General features: G+C 36.5%; 1 protein-coding gene and 1 long non-coding RNA gene across 3 annotated transcripts in view; both read right to left on the bottom strand.

Moving 5' to 3' along the window:
- The window catches only part of tmem8b (transmembrane protein 8B), a 134,413-nt gene that overhangs the window by 67,471 nt on the left and 50,751 nt on the right, over positions 1-16,191 (bottom strand). For both annotated transcript variants that reach the window (XM_083526854.1, XM_083526855.1), the window contains exons 3-5: positions 11,785-11,992; positions 4,237-4,370; positions 1,728-1,996 (exon numbers count right to left, since the gene is read on the bottom strand). In XM_083526854.1, the coding sequence (XP_083382980.1) occupies positions 1,728-1,996; positions 4,237-4,370; positions 11,785-11,992 (611 nt within the window). The remainder of the gene's footprint in view (positions 1-1,727; positions 1,997-4,236; positions 4,371-11,784; positions 11,993-16,191) is intronic.
- Positions 720-1,358, bottom strand: LOC310718326. The gene is made up of 2 exons (XR_014531103.1): positions 808-1,358; positions 720-774 (listed from the first exon to the last, which is right to left on the bottom strand). It is a non-coding gene; the product is annotated as an uncharacterized lncRNA (long non-coding RNA).

Consider the following 16,191-nt stretch of genomic DNA (forward strand, 5'->3'; position numbering starts at 1 on the left):
ATATACCGTAATTTCCGGACTATAAAGCGCACCCTTATATAAGCCACTGAATTTTACAAATATTTTTATTTTTTACATAAATAAGCTGCACCTGTCTACACTAATGTACTTTACACAGGCTTAAACGAAAGAGACGTTACACACGGTGTAACGGGTGAAATATGTTGCGCTTCTATTAGGAGCATGGCGGTATTTTGGGAAAAGACCGGCACTGCATTTTTCCGGTATTACTGCGTGTGTGGAGACCGAGGATTATGTCCTTTTTATTTTCTGATGCTCATTTCTAAGTTTCTTTGACTAACCCGTAACGCTGTTGCCAAGAAAAGATAAAAAAGCACGAGTTTTGGAAACCTGTCTGTGCTTATATGATTTCTGTTGTAACTGGAGTTAGCGAGCTCTCCCTTCACCCAGACTCAACGCGTTACAACGGCTTGTATCTAAACAGTAGCTGACCAAGAAAGTCATTGTTCACTGTCTTTCTCCTTCCTTTCACAAATACAGTGGTACCTTGACCTACGAGTGCATTAATGTACGAGTTTTCCGACGTACGAGCGGTCACTCGGTCGATTTTTTTGCTTTGGTATGCGAGCAAAAAATTGAGGTACGAGCTCGAGACGCTGCTGTTAGATGGCGAAGCGAAGCCAGAAAGCGAAGATTGTGACGAAAATTAGGATAAGCAAAGAAGAAAAAGTTAAAATTTTAAAGTTTAGGGATACGTAGTGTACAGGAGTGATAGTAAAAAACTAGTTTTCCCTCCGCCTCCGCTTATCGCCTCTACCCCCCCTCCACACACACACACACACACACACACACACACACACACACACACACACACACACACACACACACCCCACCGGCGTTTTCGTTAGCTCAAGTCGTCTCATCTCCAAGGAAAATACACTGAATAAAACCTTATTATATCTTTACATACTCTTTCTATTATGTTTTTGTACAAGATTTGTTATTTAGAAATGTTTTTTCCAATTTAATAACATGAAACATAAAAACGGGGTGTCATTTTAAGGGTTGGAACGGATTAATGCCATTTTAAGTATTTTCAATATGGAAAACAGATTTGATGTGCGAGCAAATTGAGATACGAGCTCGTCCACGGAACGAATTAAACTCGTAGGTCAAGGTACCACTGTATTTCTCTGGGGAGTTTATCACACAGGTGAGGTGCGTTTTTTCATTTCCGTTCGGAAATTTTATTGGTCTAATGTTATGGGGTTCAGTTTTTTAGCTTGAAGTTTGTGAAACCGGGAAAAACCCAGGAAAAACCCATAAATTAGCCGCTTTGTTGTTTAAACCACGGGGTTCAAAACGTGGGAAAAAAGTAGCGGCTTATAGTCCAAAAAATACGGGACTGTAGTTAGTTCTATTTCTCTGAATATAAACGAAGCCTAATTTAAGACACTGTGACCCTGGCCAAGCAATTAAGAATAGTTAAATGAAGATTATAATTACATTGCAAAGTAACACATGGTCATGCTTAGAAATGTGGCCTTTCTTTGTCCCACTAGCTTAATATCTGGCAACCTGCAGGACAGTAAAGTAAAAATGCTATTTTAGATAGCTTAAGCTTTTAGCTCTGTTTAGAATTACACAAAGAACACAGGTCTTGTGTTGAAATGTGATGCACATGAACAAAAGACTGATTATGACTGTATTCCAAATGACTAAAAAACCCCAAAAACATTCAAAGACAAAGATCTTTATGTTCTTACCTTTGACCTGTATACCAATTCGGAAGTACACATCTGCAGTACTGAGGTAGCGTTCCACCAGAATGTAATACCACTGTTCCCAAGACAGCAATGGAACTTCCAGTTCACATGGCATGTTCTCCCTGCAGTCTACAGCACTGGAGTTGTGTACTGGTGGAGCTCTAGCTCTCAACTTCAACAGAACTGGGCAGCTTTCACTGCTCCTGTTCTTGGTGCTGCAGTCCACCAGTTGAACCTTTACTGAAGATATGTAGCTGGGGATAAATACTCTGAAAGAAAAAAAAGAAGGAAAACATGTTTGTGGTATGTTGGTTTGTTTCTTGACTGCATGTTGTAGAATCTTCTACCATATTTGGTGTTGTCAGTTCATGCATAAATCCACTGTCCTTGAAGATTGCAGTGATGGTGTTCTCTCTGCACTGCAGTCTTTTATTCTAAAACTTAAAGGCTATTTGGCCTATAAGTTTGCTATAATTTACAAAGCATTCTTTAAAAAGCCAGAACACAGTAAAGAGGTAGCAATATTATTTTAGTCAGCCAAAAGGTGTAACAGAGTTAAGTTGTGTATATGTCAAATGTTTGAGGACAGATATAGACCTATATATCCTATATATATATATATATATATATATATATATATATATATATATATATATATATATATATATATATATATATATATATATATATATTATTATTATTATTTTTTTTTTTTTTTTTTTTTTTTTTTTTTTTACTTTTGGGAGACCCCTACATATTGGTTTATTGGGCAGATGTCAACAAATTAATCATATATTGTATATCATGTACTCACATTTACATCCAATAAAGAAATTGTCCAATAGTGTTATGTTGAACCCTAAATGGATGCATAACTGGGCTAGGATTTAATGTTATTTGCCATAAACTAATTACAAAAACTAAATGAGGTACTATTTTTTCACCCATGACACTGCTGATTCTGTCTCCACTTTTGTAGCATGGTAATTAGGCAATGTGAACAAGGCATCAAACACTTAATCAAACAGAACACAATTTGTTTACATGATCCATTACGACCGTTCCAGTAAACAGGGTTCTTTGAATTTAAATTGTCTCTTCGGAATCCGTTCCCATTTCATTCATGCTTAAATGATGTATTGCTTTTTCTAATTTTCTGCACAGTTATGTTTATTACACAAGTAATTACATAATTTAATATTTCATGATTAATGTTTACTCTGGTGAAAAAAATGTATTTAATTGTTTAGTGAGCCTGACACGAGCTTGATTTGAAGGCCATGTTTGGATAAAATGTTTAGAAAATGCTGAACTTTTCCTATTTTTTATTATTATTATTCTTTATAATAGCACAAGGATCTCTTGGTTATCTATGGCAAGATTCAATTAAAAAAAATCTTTATTCTGTATACATGATTTATTTAAAATAATACAAATTAGAAAACTAGAAATTAGATGAGTCATGATTGTGAACTTATTTGTGTACTGTAAAAGGCTTATGTCCACAAACAAAATCAGACTCTTTTAGAATAGTGAATCTTCGAGATGTCTTTGTCTGGACTGATGAAATATTAGAGGTTTTTCTGTTTGCAAAGTCTGGAATATTATAGAGGTTATGTTTTCCCTCTAAGCAGATATTTTATTGGCAGCTGCCAGATTGTGAGGAGAACCTGACCAAATGTTACTGAAAATATTTTGACATAAAAATCACTTTCACTCCACTTTCAATCGATTTAGCTTTATTTAGTCTAAAAACTCAATAGTGATCAGTAACAATGCTTTTAAAACCAACCGACGTTATGAACATGACTAATGAGTTAATTTATGATTTATAATGTTCTGGCATCTTTTGAAGGTTAAAAATAAACCAAAGGTTAAATTTCGTTCATAGGAAAAGGTATGAAGCTCGAATCTGCTTTGTACATTTCAAATGATTTTGTGTTAAATTAAAAGTGTGAGGCCACACTGAGAATCCCACACTTTTTTTTTCCCAAGGTTATGCACTGCAGATTTTACACCTATGTCTCTTAGATGCTTCCGTTTCTATTTTAAGAAAGAACTGCTTGAAATTTGAGGCGCTAATTAATATTTGAACATTTTAATGATAGAGGCTTGTGAAAGAGAACAGAAAAAGATGTGCACAGAATGATGAAAAGAGTGTGTGTGTGTGTGTGTGTGTGTGTGTGTGTGTGTGTGTGTGTGTGTGTGTGTGTGTGTGTGTGTGTGTGTGTGTGTGTGTGTGTGTGTGTGTAGAAGACATCCTGCTGTTAGTATGCTGAGCAGTGCTGCAAATGGCACAAGTGTCCCTATCTGCCTCATTGAATCTCTGGATCCTAAAAATAGATAGCAGACTTGTAGGAATCTACCTGCAAAAAAAAAATGAACCTTTTACTTTATCCTATCAGGGACTAATCAGTCATTCCCAGCTGGGCTGCTGTCGGAGTATATTTGCATACCTGTTTGTGTGTGGCTTTTTGTATTCATATATGTGATGGAGTTGCCTACTCACTTGTAGAGAACAGATCTGTTGTGACCCGGAATCATCTGGTCTATGAAGTAGCCCGGGTAGAGCACCGAAATGCCGATAAGTCTCTGGACTATGAGCTGAGGTTGGAAGAGGTACTGACATTCTTCATGAAGACCCTAAAAGAGGAAGATAAAAAACACATAAGCTGTCTGATCACTTAATTCGAGTTGCGCTTGGCTGTAAAATGAGATAAAAGCAAACATCAGGTCCTACTAAGACCAAGTCACTGTCTTAACTATAGTTCTCAAGGCAGCATCACGTTCCATAACTGTCAGCCTTCGCTCTGTTGTGTGACAACACCTTTGCTTTGCATGCTGCTTCAAAGCTCACACTTCACATGGCATGAAAGAGATCAAACACACGGCTAGCATTAACTGACACTTACGATAGCTACTTTGCAAGAACATGAAATGCTTAGCATTTGAGCTGTTATACAAAACAAAAGAGTTATTTAACCATTTCTGTGAAATGGAAGCAGGTAGAAGTATGACATTTTGTCAGTTTGTCAGTCATTTGTAGATCATTTGTAAGAATTATTTTGTTTATTAGCAGGAATTTGCAACCACTACTGGAAATAGAATTGCTGGAGAAATAAAGTGATTTTAGTCTACTTAGTTAACTAACTATGTGCTAACACCCAGAGCAACAAGACAATGCAAGCAGAAATCATTTATTTTTCAATGAGAGCTGGTGACTGGTAATGTGAAATCAACCTGCAAAAGAGTTTCTGCAAATAAAAAGCAAAGCAATGTGGTGACAACCATTAAGAATGTGGGAAGGTGGACTCTATAAGCAGGGTATATTGAGCTGTGTCAGGGGTTTTATCCACATGGAAGTGTGGCTAAGTGGATTGTTTTGCATATGTTCTGTAGTTGGAAATGCAGTTTGTGTGGCCATATCACACTATTCAGGCACTGCCAAGAAACCAGCCCACCAGAGGCCAATCTGCCAATGGGAATAAAAGGTAATATTTAAAACCTGATTTATTTATTTATTTTGGCCCAAAGCAATTTTGTTTACAGTACAGAGGTAATCAATACATGCCCTAATTCATGTGTGCTGAAAAAAAAAAACCCGGTTGTATAACCATGTTGCAAGATTCTCAGCTGCTATTTGTTTTTGTGGAAGCCACTGGCAACAGAATCACAGCTGAGATCCAAAATACCAGCAGAAAACAAAGAATTTCTCCAGGATCCAGAAGTTGTATAGGCTCAAATTAAAGATGTGTTGTATAGATTTGCAAGTACAAATTTACACATGGAGCTTGCACATGAAATGAAGTGCAAGTGGAGGTAAAAGGTGGGAAAAAAGTGAGGGTCTAGTTTTAGAAGAGTGTTCCATCGGAGCTTGTGTTATTTATTATGGTACACACTGCCAAATCACAATGCAGCATTTCATCATTTACCCTCTGGCCTCCCTCTGTAGCAGGTAGCCCTATTCTCAAATGCATTAATCATTGTACAAACAATGACTGACCACCACCCTCCTCCTCCTCTTTCTCTTTTTCCTGTTCCTCTATCCGTTCTGGTAGAATTTCCAGTCCAGAAATTACACCAACGTGTCTTCTATATACTATCACCCTGACCTTCAAGGTATGAGAACTTGGGTGTTTTTGCTGCCAAAAAAGTTCATCAAGGTTCCTTTTTTTATTGAATTCTACTACTACTATTCGGAGGGCTCTTATGTGTAGCATATCGTTTCCCATGACTAACTGACTTTCCAGCTTTGGTGATGAGGGATTCTCATATACTTAATTCCTGGAGACAGTCTTGACAGAGACATAGTGCAAATCATTGACGCTTTCCCACTGAGGTCAGTCAGCCATGTTATTACTACATAAAGGTAGAGAACAAGTGGTTGAAATTATCGCCATAGCTGTCAGCTCAATGCAGCAAAACAATATCCCTGAGAGTGGCAATCACTCTGCACCGCAAACTACTCCTTACATTGACGTATGATTATTAAAAATGACCAAGAATGAAAAATGAGGAAGGAAAGAACTAATTGTCTTACAGTGATGTGCTATGAATTATGTTATGCTTTGTCGCCTCAGTGGTTATCATTTAATTAATCTTTATTTATTATTTAATATAAAATGAGTGGAAGTTTGTTTTATATATTCAAAGATCCAAAAAAAGTTTTGTTTGTAGAGAAAGTGGATTGGTGGTGGGCTTTGTGGTGGACTGGCATCCCATCTAAAAGGTATTCCCACCTCATCCTCAGTGTTCCTGTCCAACAAAACCGACAGGGAGGGATGGATAGATAGATAGATAGATAGATAGATAGATAGATAGATAGATAGATAGATAGATAGATAGATAGATAGATAGATAGATAGATAGATAGATAGATAGATAGATAGATAGATAGATAGATAGATAGATAGATAGATAGATGGATGGATAGATAGATGGATGGATGGATGGATGGATGGATGGATGGATGGATGGATGGGCGGGCGGGCGGGCGGGCGGGCGGGTGGGCTGGAGGATGGACGGACAGGCGGGCTGGAGGACGGACGGACGGGTAGACCAGAATGTGTTTATTCATAGTGTATTTTATACAGAAGTAATGTTTAAGATTTATATGCTTCATGCTTTCATATACTTTACCATATAGTATCTGAACTCCTTTATTTATTAATTCTTGACATTGTTTGCTTTTGTGCTAATGGTCATGTAACCATTCTCTTTTCATTATGGCGTTATTTGTGGATCCACTCTGCAGGACAGGTGTCATTTCACCAGCCATTTGTGGAGTCATGCATTGTTCATTATCTCTTGTGTATCATCACAGTCTAATTTGCTCTCAGCTTGATTAGAACGCTCATTCATTTTGTTACAATCTATCCGGCAATCACTTATCCTGCCAGCCACTAGCTCTAAAATTGTCTCATTGGGTGCTTTCTTTCAGCTATGTGATACCTCAGACCTTAAATTTGGACATGCAGAGAACAAACTGTTAGCTTGATTATGTTCAAGCATGCCAGCATTCTTTTGACCTTGATGCTTGATTCATTAGAAACATCTTAATCTTAACTGATTTGCATTCTGTTACAAAGCATCATTTAAATATCATGATTTTCTATTAAATCGTACTTTTCTTACTGTGGCAGATGATTTCTGATCAAATCCCCACAAAGCACATGGAGCCAGATCTGCCATCGGCTGGAAATGGTAGAATGGCAATCGAGGCAGAATAATAAGGATGGAAAGGGAAGTAAAAACCACCTCCAACATTAAATAACAAATTGGAAAAGAAGCCCCATCTGTTGTTTGCATGTGGATGCATACATAAGGCACAGCTGGTGCTGAAAAAGGGAGGAAGAAAAGATATAGCTTTGCCTTAAACCCTCCACACTGCCAATTCCCAACATCTCTGTGTTCAATGCATCATTTTGGCATCATGTAACTGGCTCAGCTTGGCATCCTTACAAATGCTGCATTTAATCATATGAAATGCAAATGCACTACAAATCTCATAGAGTCAGTCCTGGTGCAACAAGTGCCACAGCCTCAGAAATCATAAAAAGCACCTTCCTGTGCCTATCCCCAGCTTCTGTAATACCATGGATATGCTTAAAACCCCCAAAGTCTTCCTTACTGCCCAGAACATCTCACTTTGCATTAGTTAGGTAAGCAATGTAAAAAAAAAATAATTGCACAGTTTGAACAGCAGCTCTGACTCAGATCATCTTACTGTCTAGCAGTTTTTTAGACTAAGTGCCACCCTATTAAATTTTGTTGCCACGCAACCCGAGTAGACTAAATGGCTTCCCCACTGCTTCCTCACCTGGAAACACAATTAGAGTGTGTTCTGAACCATACAAGGCCGGTGCTCTGGGGAACTAGAGATTTAAGTTAGACCTCACACCATTCTCACAATTTTCTAGTTTGGTCTTTGCTTCAACAAATCTCTGGCTGGGCTTAATAATGCACACCAGACCAGTGAGAATGAGTGTCATGAATAACTTTTCTGCTGACAGCAACTGATTAAAAAATGCTACAGAGAGACAACCCAGCACTAAATTGACAGATTTCTTCCTCTTGTGTGGTCACTGCATCACTAAATCAAACCTTGGTGTACTGGGCAAAATCATATCTCCAGGCTCCTGACAGCTTCCAATTATCACATTGATTTGGGACGAGACTGTAGTTATCTTGAGACAAACTGTCATTGCACCAAGCTTTTGGTCACTCCTGATCCATAATTGTGGCTTCAGTTAGCAGAGATGCTTCAGTGATCTGAGCTGTTTCCTAGAGTCTTTCTAGATCCCACATTGCAGAGGTGCCCACTGATTAGACACAAGCTGAGGGCTAAAATAAACTTCTGTGCGCTGCAGAATCTATGAAATGTAGGAAATCCATTGTTGAAAAAATCCTGAATGCTACTAACATAAAATTTAAAAAGAGTGTTCATGGTTAAAAAAATTGTCATCACTGATCATTGTTATCAAATGTTTGATTAGATACACTGAAATTAAATACTTCCCATTGCACATAACAATTACTATTACCACGCAGTTGCTGATGAAATGCAATGCCAAATATTTCCTTAACTATATGCAAATAATGACGCAAACGTTACCCTACATAAATCTCTCTGCTAGATTTTTAGTACAAATGTAACAAGTCCAGCAGACAGTGGCTTCAGTATTACACCTCATAATGCCTAACCGATTCAGTCGTATACAGCGCACATGTTGACTCACAAGCTGGCTTTTATGTTTATGAGACAGCTGTTGTTTACTGTTTACAGGACAGCTGGGTCTTACTGGCCGTGTCAAGCCTCTTGATGACTTAGTCCACCATTGGGAGGAAAATGCCAGTCTCTATAACTGACTCTGAGTTGTTGTACAGCGCCTCTTTTACAGGCACTAACAGTGTTCTTCATGTCTAGAGAATATTACATTAGTATTAGGGTAGTAATGCAGTGCCACTGTAAGTACCTACATATTTCTTTGTGTAGTGCTCCAAATATCAGTCTACACTATGTATTTGGAGCACTGAACCCCAAGCGTTGTGTTTAAATGCATGGGCACAAAACAAATGTTTTTAAGGCTTAAAATAAAACCACTAAGCACCCTTAAACATTGACAATTCGGGCAGAGTAAAAAGAGATACCAGCACACTCTCTGAACTCTACTGACAGTTCATAATTGGTCTTAAATGGAAATGAGTGTGCATGGGAAGATTTCTTTAAAAAAAAAACTCCAGCTTGCATGACTTGCCTTTTTCATCTCAGAGATGCACATCTAAATGCACGGTAAACCTTTCTGATGTAAAGTGTTTTAATAAATGAATAAATGAATAATCAAACAAAACTATTTCCTGTTTATATCTATATTAGTAATTAGTGAACTATACAACTAAATAATACTCCTTATATCTATATTTTTATTTAGTTATCGGGTAGCTATAAGAAAAAAGAAGGATATTTCTTTATCGTTAACCAAAAATGTTTAATATATTGAATCCATGTTGCATCATATTTTATTTAAGGTTTACAATTTATCAAAGACCTATTGCATTGTAGGTTATTTCCAAGTGTAGGATATTTCGAAGTATAGCTCAGAATGTACACACTAGAGAAATCTTTACATTTTGAGAATAATCACTCATCTCATACAAATGTTTCTCTCTACAGCTGAGAGGAATATCTTAATGGATGTAAATGATATACTGACAAACCACACTATAAGCAGCCCATTATAAATTCCATGGAGTGGAGAAGTCTGTGCATATTATCTCAGCTCTTTGAGAATCAGGCTGTTAAACCATAAGAGGATTTTTTTCTAATGATAGAATTTGACAACAAGTAATTTCACACAAACAATTCATTAGGTCTAAGAAAACGCTTATATTACTTACAAAGACAATACTAACTAGCTGATATAGCCTAGCCATTTCATGTTATTGATTGTGCATGTTTTCTGCACATCGTTAAGCTCGAATCTAGATGCACTCTTATTGCACAGTAAAGAAATAGTGTCAACAAACAATAAAAAGCCCATCTGATTTAAAATGCTTATATGCAGAATTGCCACTAATGTTATATCCATTATGGGCCAGATAATGGTGGTCATAAGTGCAGAACACGCACTAATTTGTGTACAACCATTCAGAATATTAGTGTATAAACATGAATCCTTAGAAAATGTGCTCCATTTGCTGCTTTCACCTTTCCCTATTTCAGTTTAACTGCCTGGTGTACAATGTTTTAACTTGCAGAAAGTGATTATTAGATGGTAATGCGGCTGCTGCTGACACAGAATAAGTTAAGCATATCCCATGCTGTATGGTTGACCTTGACTATAACCCTAATCATTGATTATTGTTCTTTTTTTTTTAACGATAGAAATTATCCGCACAGACAGCACTGCAATTTCCTTTACTGTGACTATTGTCTTGGTGTTCAGATCATTTCTACATGTTTTTTGCTGCTTTGCACGTTTGAACACATGTAGTCCTGTGAAGGTTTGTGTAGCTTTGACGAACGTTGAACCAGCTGTATATGGCTGAAATATTAATAGACAAATGTCTGTGCTTTATCATGTATGCACACTACAGGTGTAATACAGTGATATCAGTATCTGTTTAGTGCTTCTAATATCTGGATATATTTTCGCAATCGAACACAATGTCGATGTGGCCTGAATTTGAAGGAACATTTAATCTTCAGATCTCTGCCCCTGGAAAATATAAAAAAAATAATAATTTGAAGGAATAGAAAACATTTGTTTGAACTAAACATGAGTACAGGTTGTAATTTTTGTGTTTGCAGTTGCAGTTAATAATTGTATTTGTAATAAATTATACTATTGTCTAAATATCTTTATAAACTCTACTGGTTATGTTTCCCGATATATAACCAAAACTGTAAAATAAATGTAAACCACTATGGATTACTCAAGATTAATATTTTAAAGTATATTTAACAAGTTGAGACTTTGTTTATTACTCTGAGCTTCAAATCTGACCACACACTTGTGCCTCCTATTTACTATTCTTTTTGTTGGAACCCATTAAATCCTACATCCAGTCCAAGTTTAATCTCAAATAGATGTCCTGTAAATCTTAAAAAAAAAAAATGAATAAAGAAGCAAAAAAATAAAATAAAATAATATTATTATTAATAATAATAATAATATTTCTATATTGTAAATAATTATTCATATCTCAATTCAGGAGGATCCTCAATGTACACACATTTAGTGTATAAAATGTTTAGTTAAAAAAAAAAACGGCCATATACATGATTTCAACAACAATCTGTTTTACATTCAGGCTTTCCAACTGAGAAAATCGATTATAATAACTACACACATTTGGAACCTGAGAGCATGAGTAATAATTCATGACTGACAAGGATAACACATTTGCTCTTAATTTTCCATCACTAGCTAACAAGACAGCAGCTATTACACATGAGGTCTGAATGTTTGATTTAGCATTATGAACAAAAGGCTTCCACCAGAATCAATAGCATTTGCATAAAACGCTTTATAATGAGCTCACAGCCTGCTCTCACCTTGACAGAGATTTTGCCCTCATCCTTCGGCAGATGTGCAGCCAAGAACCAGTCTCCGGGAAGAGGGCTGGTAACATTAAACACCCCTGTAGTACGGTTGGGCAGCGTCCATGTCAACGTAACTGCAAATGACCCTGGGACGACAGTGTCCTTCGGGAAATGGGTGTTCAACGGGTTGATGACCGGCGGGGCTCCGGACCTGAAATACCTGCCAACCAAAGAAGATGATTTTAATATATTGAGGCACATACACAGGATGTGGGATAAATAATACGAGTCATAAGCTGACGCTCCTTAGTTAGATCTAAAGTTCTGATTTAGTAAAATTATAGCTGTGCTCATCTCATTACTGTTTTCATAAATCAAACAAGCAATGAGCTCAGCACATTTAATTAGATTTGGGTGAGCAAGCAACTCTGGGTGTGTGGTCTATGTGTGTTTGTGTGTGTGTGTGTGTGTGTGTGTGTGTGTGTGTGTGTGTGTGTGTGTGTGTGTGTGTGTGTGTGTGTGTATCAGAGAGAGAGAGAAAGAGAGAGAGAGAATCAGAAAAAGGAAAATCAAGTAGAATTCAGCATACACTCCAATTTCTCTCCTTTTTACAGGAAGTTAAACAAAACACCATAACTAATACTAAATAATTCATGAACCAAACTGAAATGTAAAATAAATATTCCAATGTGGCGCTACTTTTGTAATGTTTCGTGAAATGATCCCAAGTTTTGAAGGCTATTCAAGCGCAACAATGCTTTTGCCATGCTGTTATCTCAGCTAAAGTGGTGAAAAATGATGCAAATCAATGAATGGAATGGTTACGCATTCTTGTGAGTCTTTTGTTATTTTTATTTTATTTTTTTCATGTGGGAGACAGAGGGCCTAAAACAGTGCCTTTTCTTTTCAGTGCTGCCATTCAAGATAAAAAAAATAGAGGTCTGACAGCTGGAATCTGCCATGGATCATATGGCATGAAAGCCTTCACCTTCCGTGATTTCTTTCACTTGGCCCACTGAGCTGGGATCCTGTAGTATGTCAATTGGAATCTTGACAGGCTTCAAATGCAAAATTCTCATGCGAATAGGAATCACAATAACAGCTGACAATTGCTTTCTCGCTCTTGTTTTTATTTTTATACTATGTAGGAGATTGAATGAACTAGGAATGTGTGTGTTTGTGTGTGTGTGTGTGTGTGTGTGTGTGTGTGTGTGTGTGTGTGTGTGTGTGTGTGTGTGTGTGTGATAGAAATGTACACTTATATTTTTTTTGTGTGTTTGTGCTCTGTAGTGTTCTTCTCAGCTCCATAAATATTTAACAGTACAAGTTCATGTGCAAGTTCAGCAGCAGATTGCAATGATATCCTTAAGCATATCTTCTTCAAGAGGACCACCATGGATGTTATGTTTTTTGGGTTTTTTTCTTCCTGTCCCACACAGACACCATCCCAGAATGGAATGACACTCAGATCTTACAGTCTAGGGTTTTTGGCAGATAATAACTCAAACTGCAAGTGTAGGGTTGTTCGAAAAATCATTCCACCCTCCTCCCTTTTTCTGTGCACCCGAGGAGCTCGTATGTCTGGAGTATGTCAGTGCAGAAAGGCTTTTGTCCTTGTGGTGTACAGGTTTATTTTTGTCTCTGAGTAAAAAAATCTGTGACTGGGGAGGGCCTATGTGGGCTGTGCAAGTTTGCCTTAGACATATGAAACATATCTTATTTCCAGTGTGATACATAGTGGTTTTTTTTATTAAAAAATAACAATGCAAACTGAGCCTGATTACAGATCAGTCATATTTTTATACCATTATGTATTCCACACTACAATGTGTATCATAATGAGAAAATTGTAACATGCATAATTGTGGACTCGAATAACTGTTGCAGCCCATTAGAATAATTTTATATATCAGAAATAGGCATGTTAAAATGCAGTAAAGCCAAATCTGATTATTAAACCCATTGTAAACCTGCCATGTCATTTCACAAAAAGTGGGCAAAAAGCAGTTCCCAGAAACTCCACAATTAAATAATTCTGTATCATTAAAAAAAGGGATTATAATTACATATAAACACCAGGGACCACTGGTATAATGTTAGCTTCGAACATTTCTTTCGGGAAACTCACACATACTCATGTCTATCAATTAGACTAACAAATTACTATAATCACCTAAACACATAATCACACGGTCTTTGAAGTAAACCACATTCAAGTGTTCCACCTAATTGTGTAGCCCTATTAAACTGGGCCATGGATAAAAGATCATTATATGAATATGGAAGGACTGATCCGAATTTCAGCTTTCTTTTTCTGAATTTTTTGTAAATCTGGTTTCGGTAAACAATGTAGGACATTGTGTCTTTGGTGGTAGACCACCCAATTTTGTAGGTGAGCTAAATTATAGGTACACATCATCTAATTAAAGTAAATAACACTAAACATTTGGTTGCGTGCAGACAAACCCGGCTGTTTAACGATTTGGGTCATCTTGCTGCATGATGAAGTTTAAATTAGATAGGATGCATTTTCTTGGAAACTAATAGACATAATGTTTCTGTAGACTTCTGAACTCATCTTCTTGCAACCCATCATGAGCTTCATCATCAAGAAAGCTTACTTAGTCAGTTTCAGAAGCAGCCATGCAAGCCTGAACCCTGACACTAACTCCACCATGCTTGACCAATGAAACTAATTTAGAAGAGAATTATCTTGCTTTCAATTTTGCACATGTCTCCATTTGTCTCTTTTCCTATCAGACGTTTAGATTCTTACAACTAATGAGAGGCCTCTCTATTTCTGCTCTGGAAGTCTTGTTTGGAGAATGGATTGTAATACTATCGATGGCACTGATAGTATTTCCCTCTTCCCTTACACAAAATGACTTGCTGTTCTCTATTAAACAGCTCTCTGTTCTACATGAAACTCAAACACAAAGCAAGAGTAGACATTCAGAGCTATTAGTTGTGTAAACCGTTAATCTAACAGAGCATAGGAATAAAGAAACACCTGTCAGTCACATGTTCCAATATTGTTAAATGATAAAAAAAAATGGACTGTTTAACAAAGCAGAAAAATCTCGAAAAATGAAAGCTGAAATTCATCTTTTGGTCTCAAAACCAAGTATCTACAGAGTAGTGTAAAAACGAAAGAATCACCTTTATCATTCTAATACTTGGATATGCAGTATTTTAACATGTTGCTAAAAGCATGAGTAAAAACTTTATTTAAAAGAGACCATCGCTCCAAAGCATTATTATTTGAAATTATAAGCGATGTGCTCAATTTACTGAACGATTTTGGATACAGACACATAATAAGACATTGTGCAATGCACACTATTGGATGTTTCTCCCTAAAGGTGCAATATATTGGGCAGTGTTAATGCTAATAGATTAATTTAACACTTATAGTGTGATTTCTCGCCTCAATGCCACTTCCAAGATGCATGTGTAAATAAATACACCTGACAAGAATGTAAAAGTCTGTAAAGAAATGCAGTTAAAAACAGATAACAAGGTAGTTCCTTACTATTATGATTTATTAGAATGATTAAATATTACATCATTTATATCATTTATAATACATAAATGTACAAATGTGTGTGTTCAGTTGCAGAACACACAAATAAATAATATAGACCTAGTTTTTACATTCACCATGTTTTTAAAAGTTTATAAAAGTTTATTCAAAATAACTTTTTAACTTAAGAAATAATAAGAAAATTATATTATTTATAATAATAATAAGAAGAAGAAGAAGAAAAATTTGGATTTGGAACACCAAACACACCCAGCAAACACAAATAAATCAACTGCCTTCATACACTTCATGCCTTCATTTAAATGTGACATTATTAATGTACAGTAGTTTAAAAAAAAACACATTTGTAATAAATTAGAGACTATATTAATTGGAATCCGGTACATAGATAAATAATAGGTTCCACACTGTACTCTTTGCTTAAACTCATAATTAGCAAAATCTGCAATTTCTGATGAGGTATTCAGTTAAATAAGGTATTTTAAAATAGGTCTGCATATATTTGCTTCACTGGTTATCTGGACCCTGGTGGAGCTGACACGAGCTGTGCCCCGGCATTCTGATGATGAAGCACTTATTTATGCTGCTGTGCCCTGTTCCATATTAAGAGTTCTCAGCTCTTCCCCCTGTAGGATCCAGCTGGCTCACTGCTGCTCCTCACCCTTATGTTCATATATTAAGTCTTATTTGTGCATCCGCATCATGCAGTTGAATGTAAATCATTTAAAATTCCCTGAGACAACAAAACTAATTTAACCTCAGCAATGTCCGGGGGCTAATTACGTGCTGCTTGTCTATATTGTTTTGCTTTTATCTTTTATAACTTACATAAAAATGGTTGTCACTTCCTCTATGATTTGTGCACTACTGGTCAG

This window comes from Silurus aristotelis (assembly GCF_946808225.1).
Source record: "Silurus aristotelis genome assembly, chromosome: 23".
Taxonomy (NCBI): Eukaryota; Metazoa; Chordata; class Actinopteri; order Siluriformes; family Siluridae; genus Silurus; species Silurus aristotelis.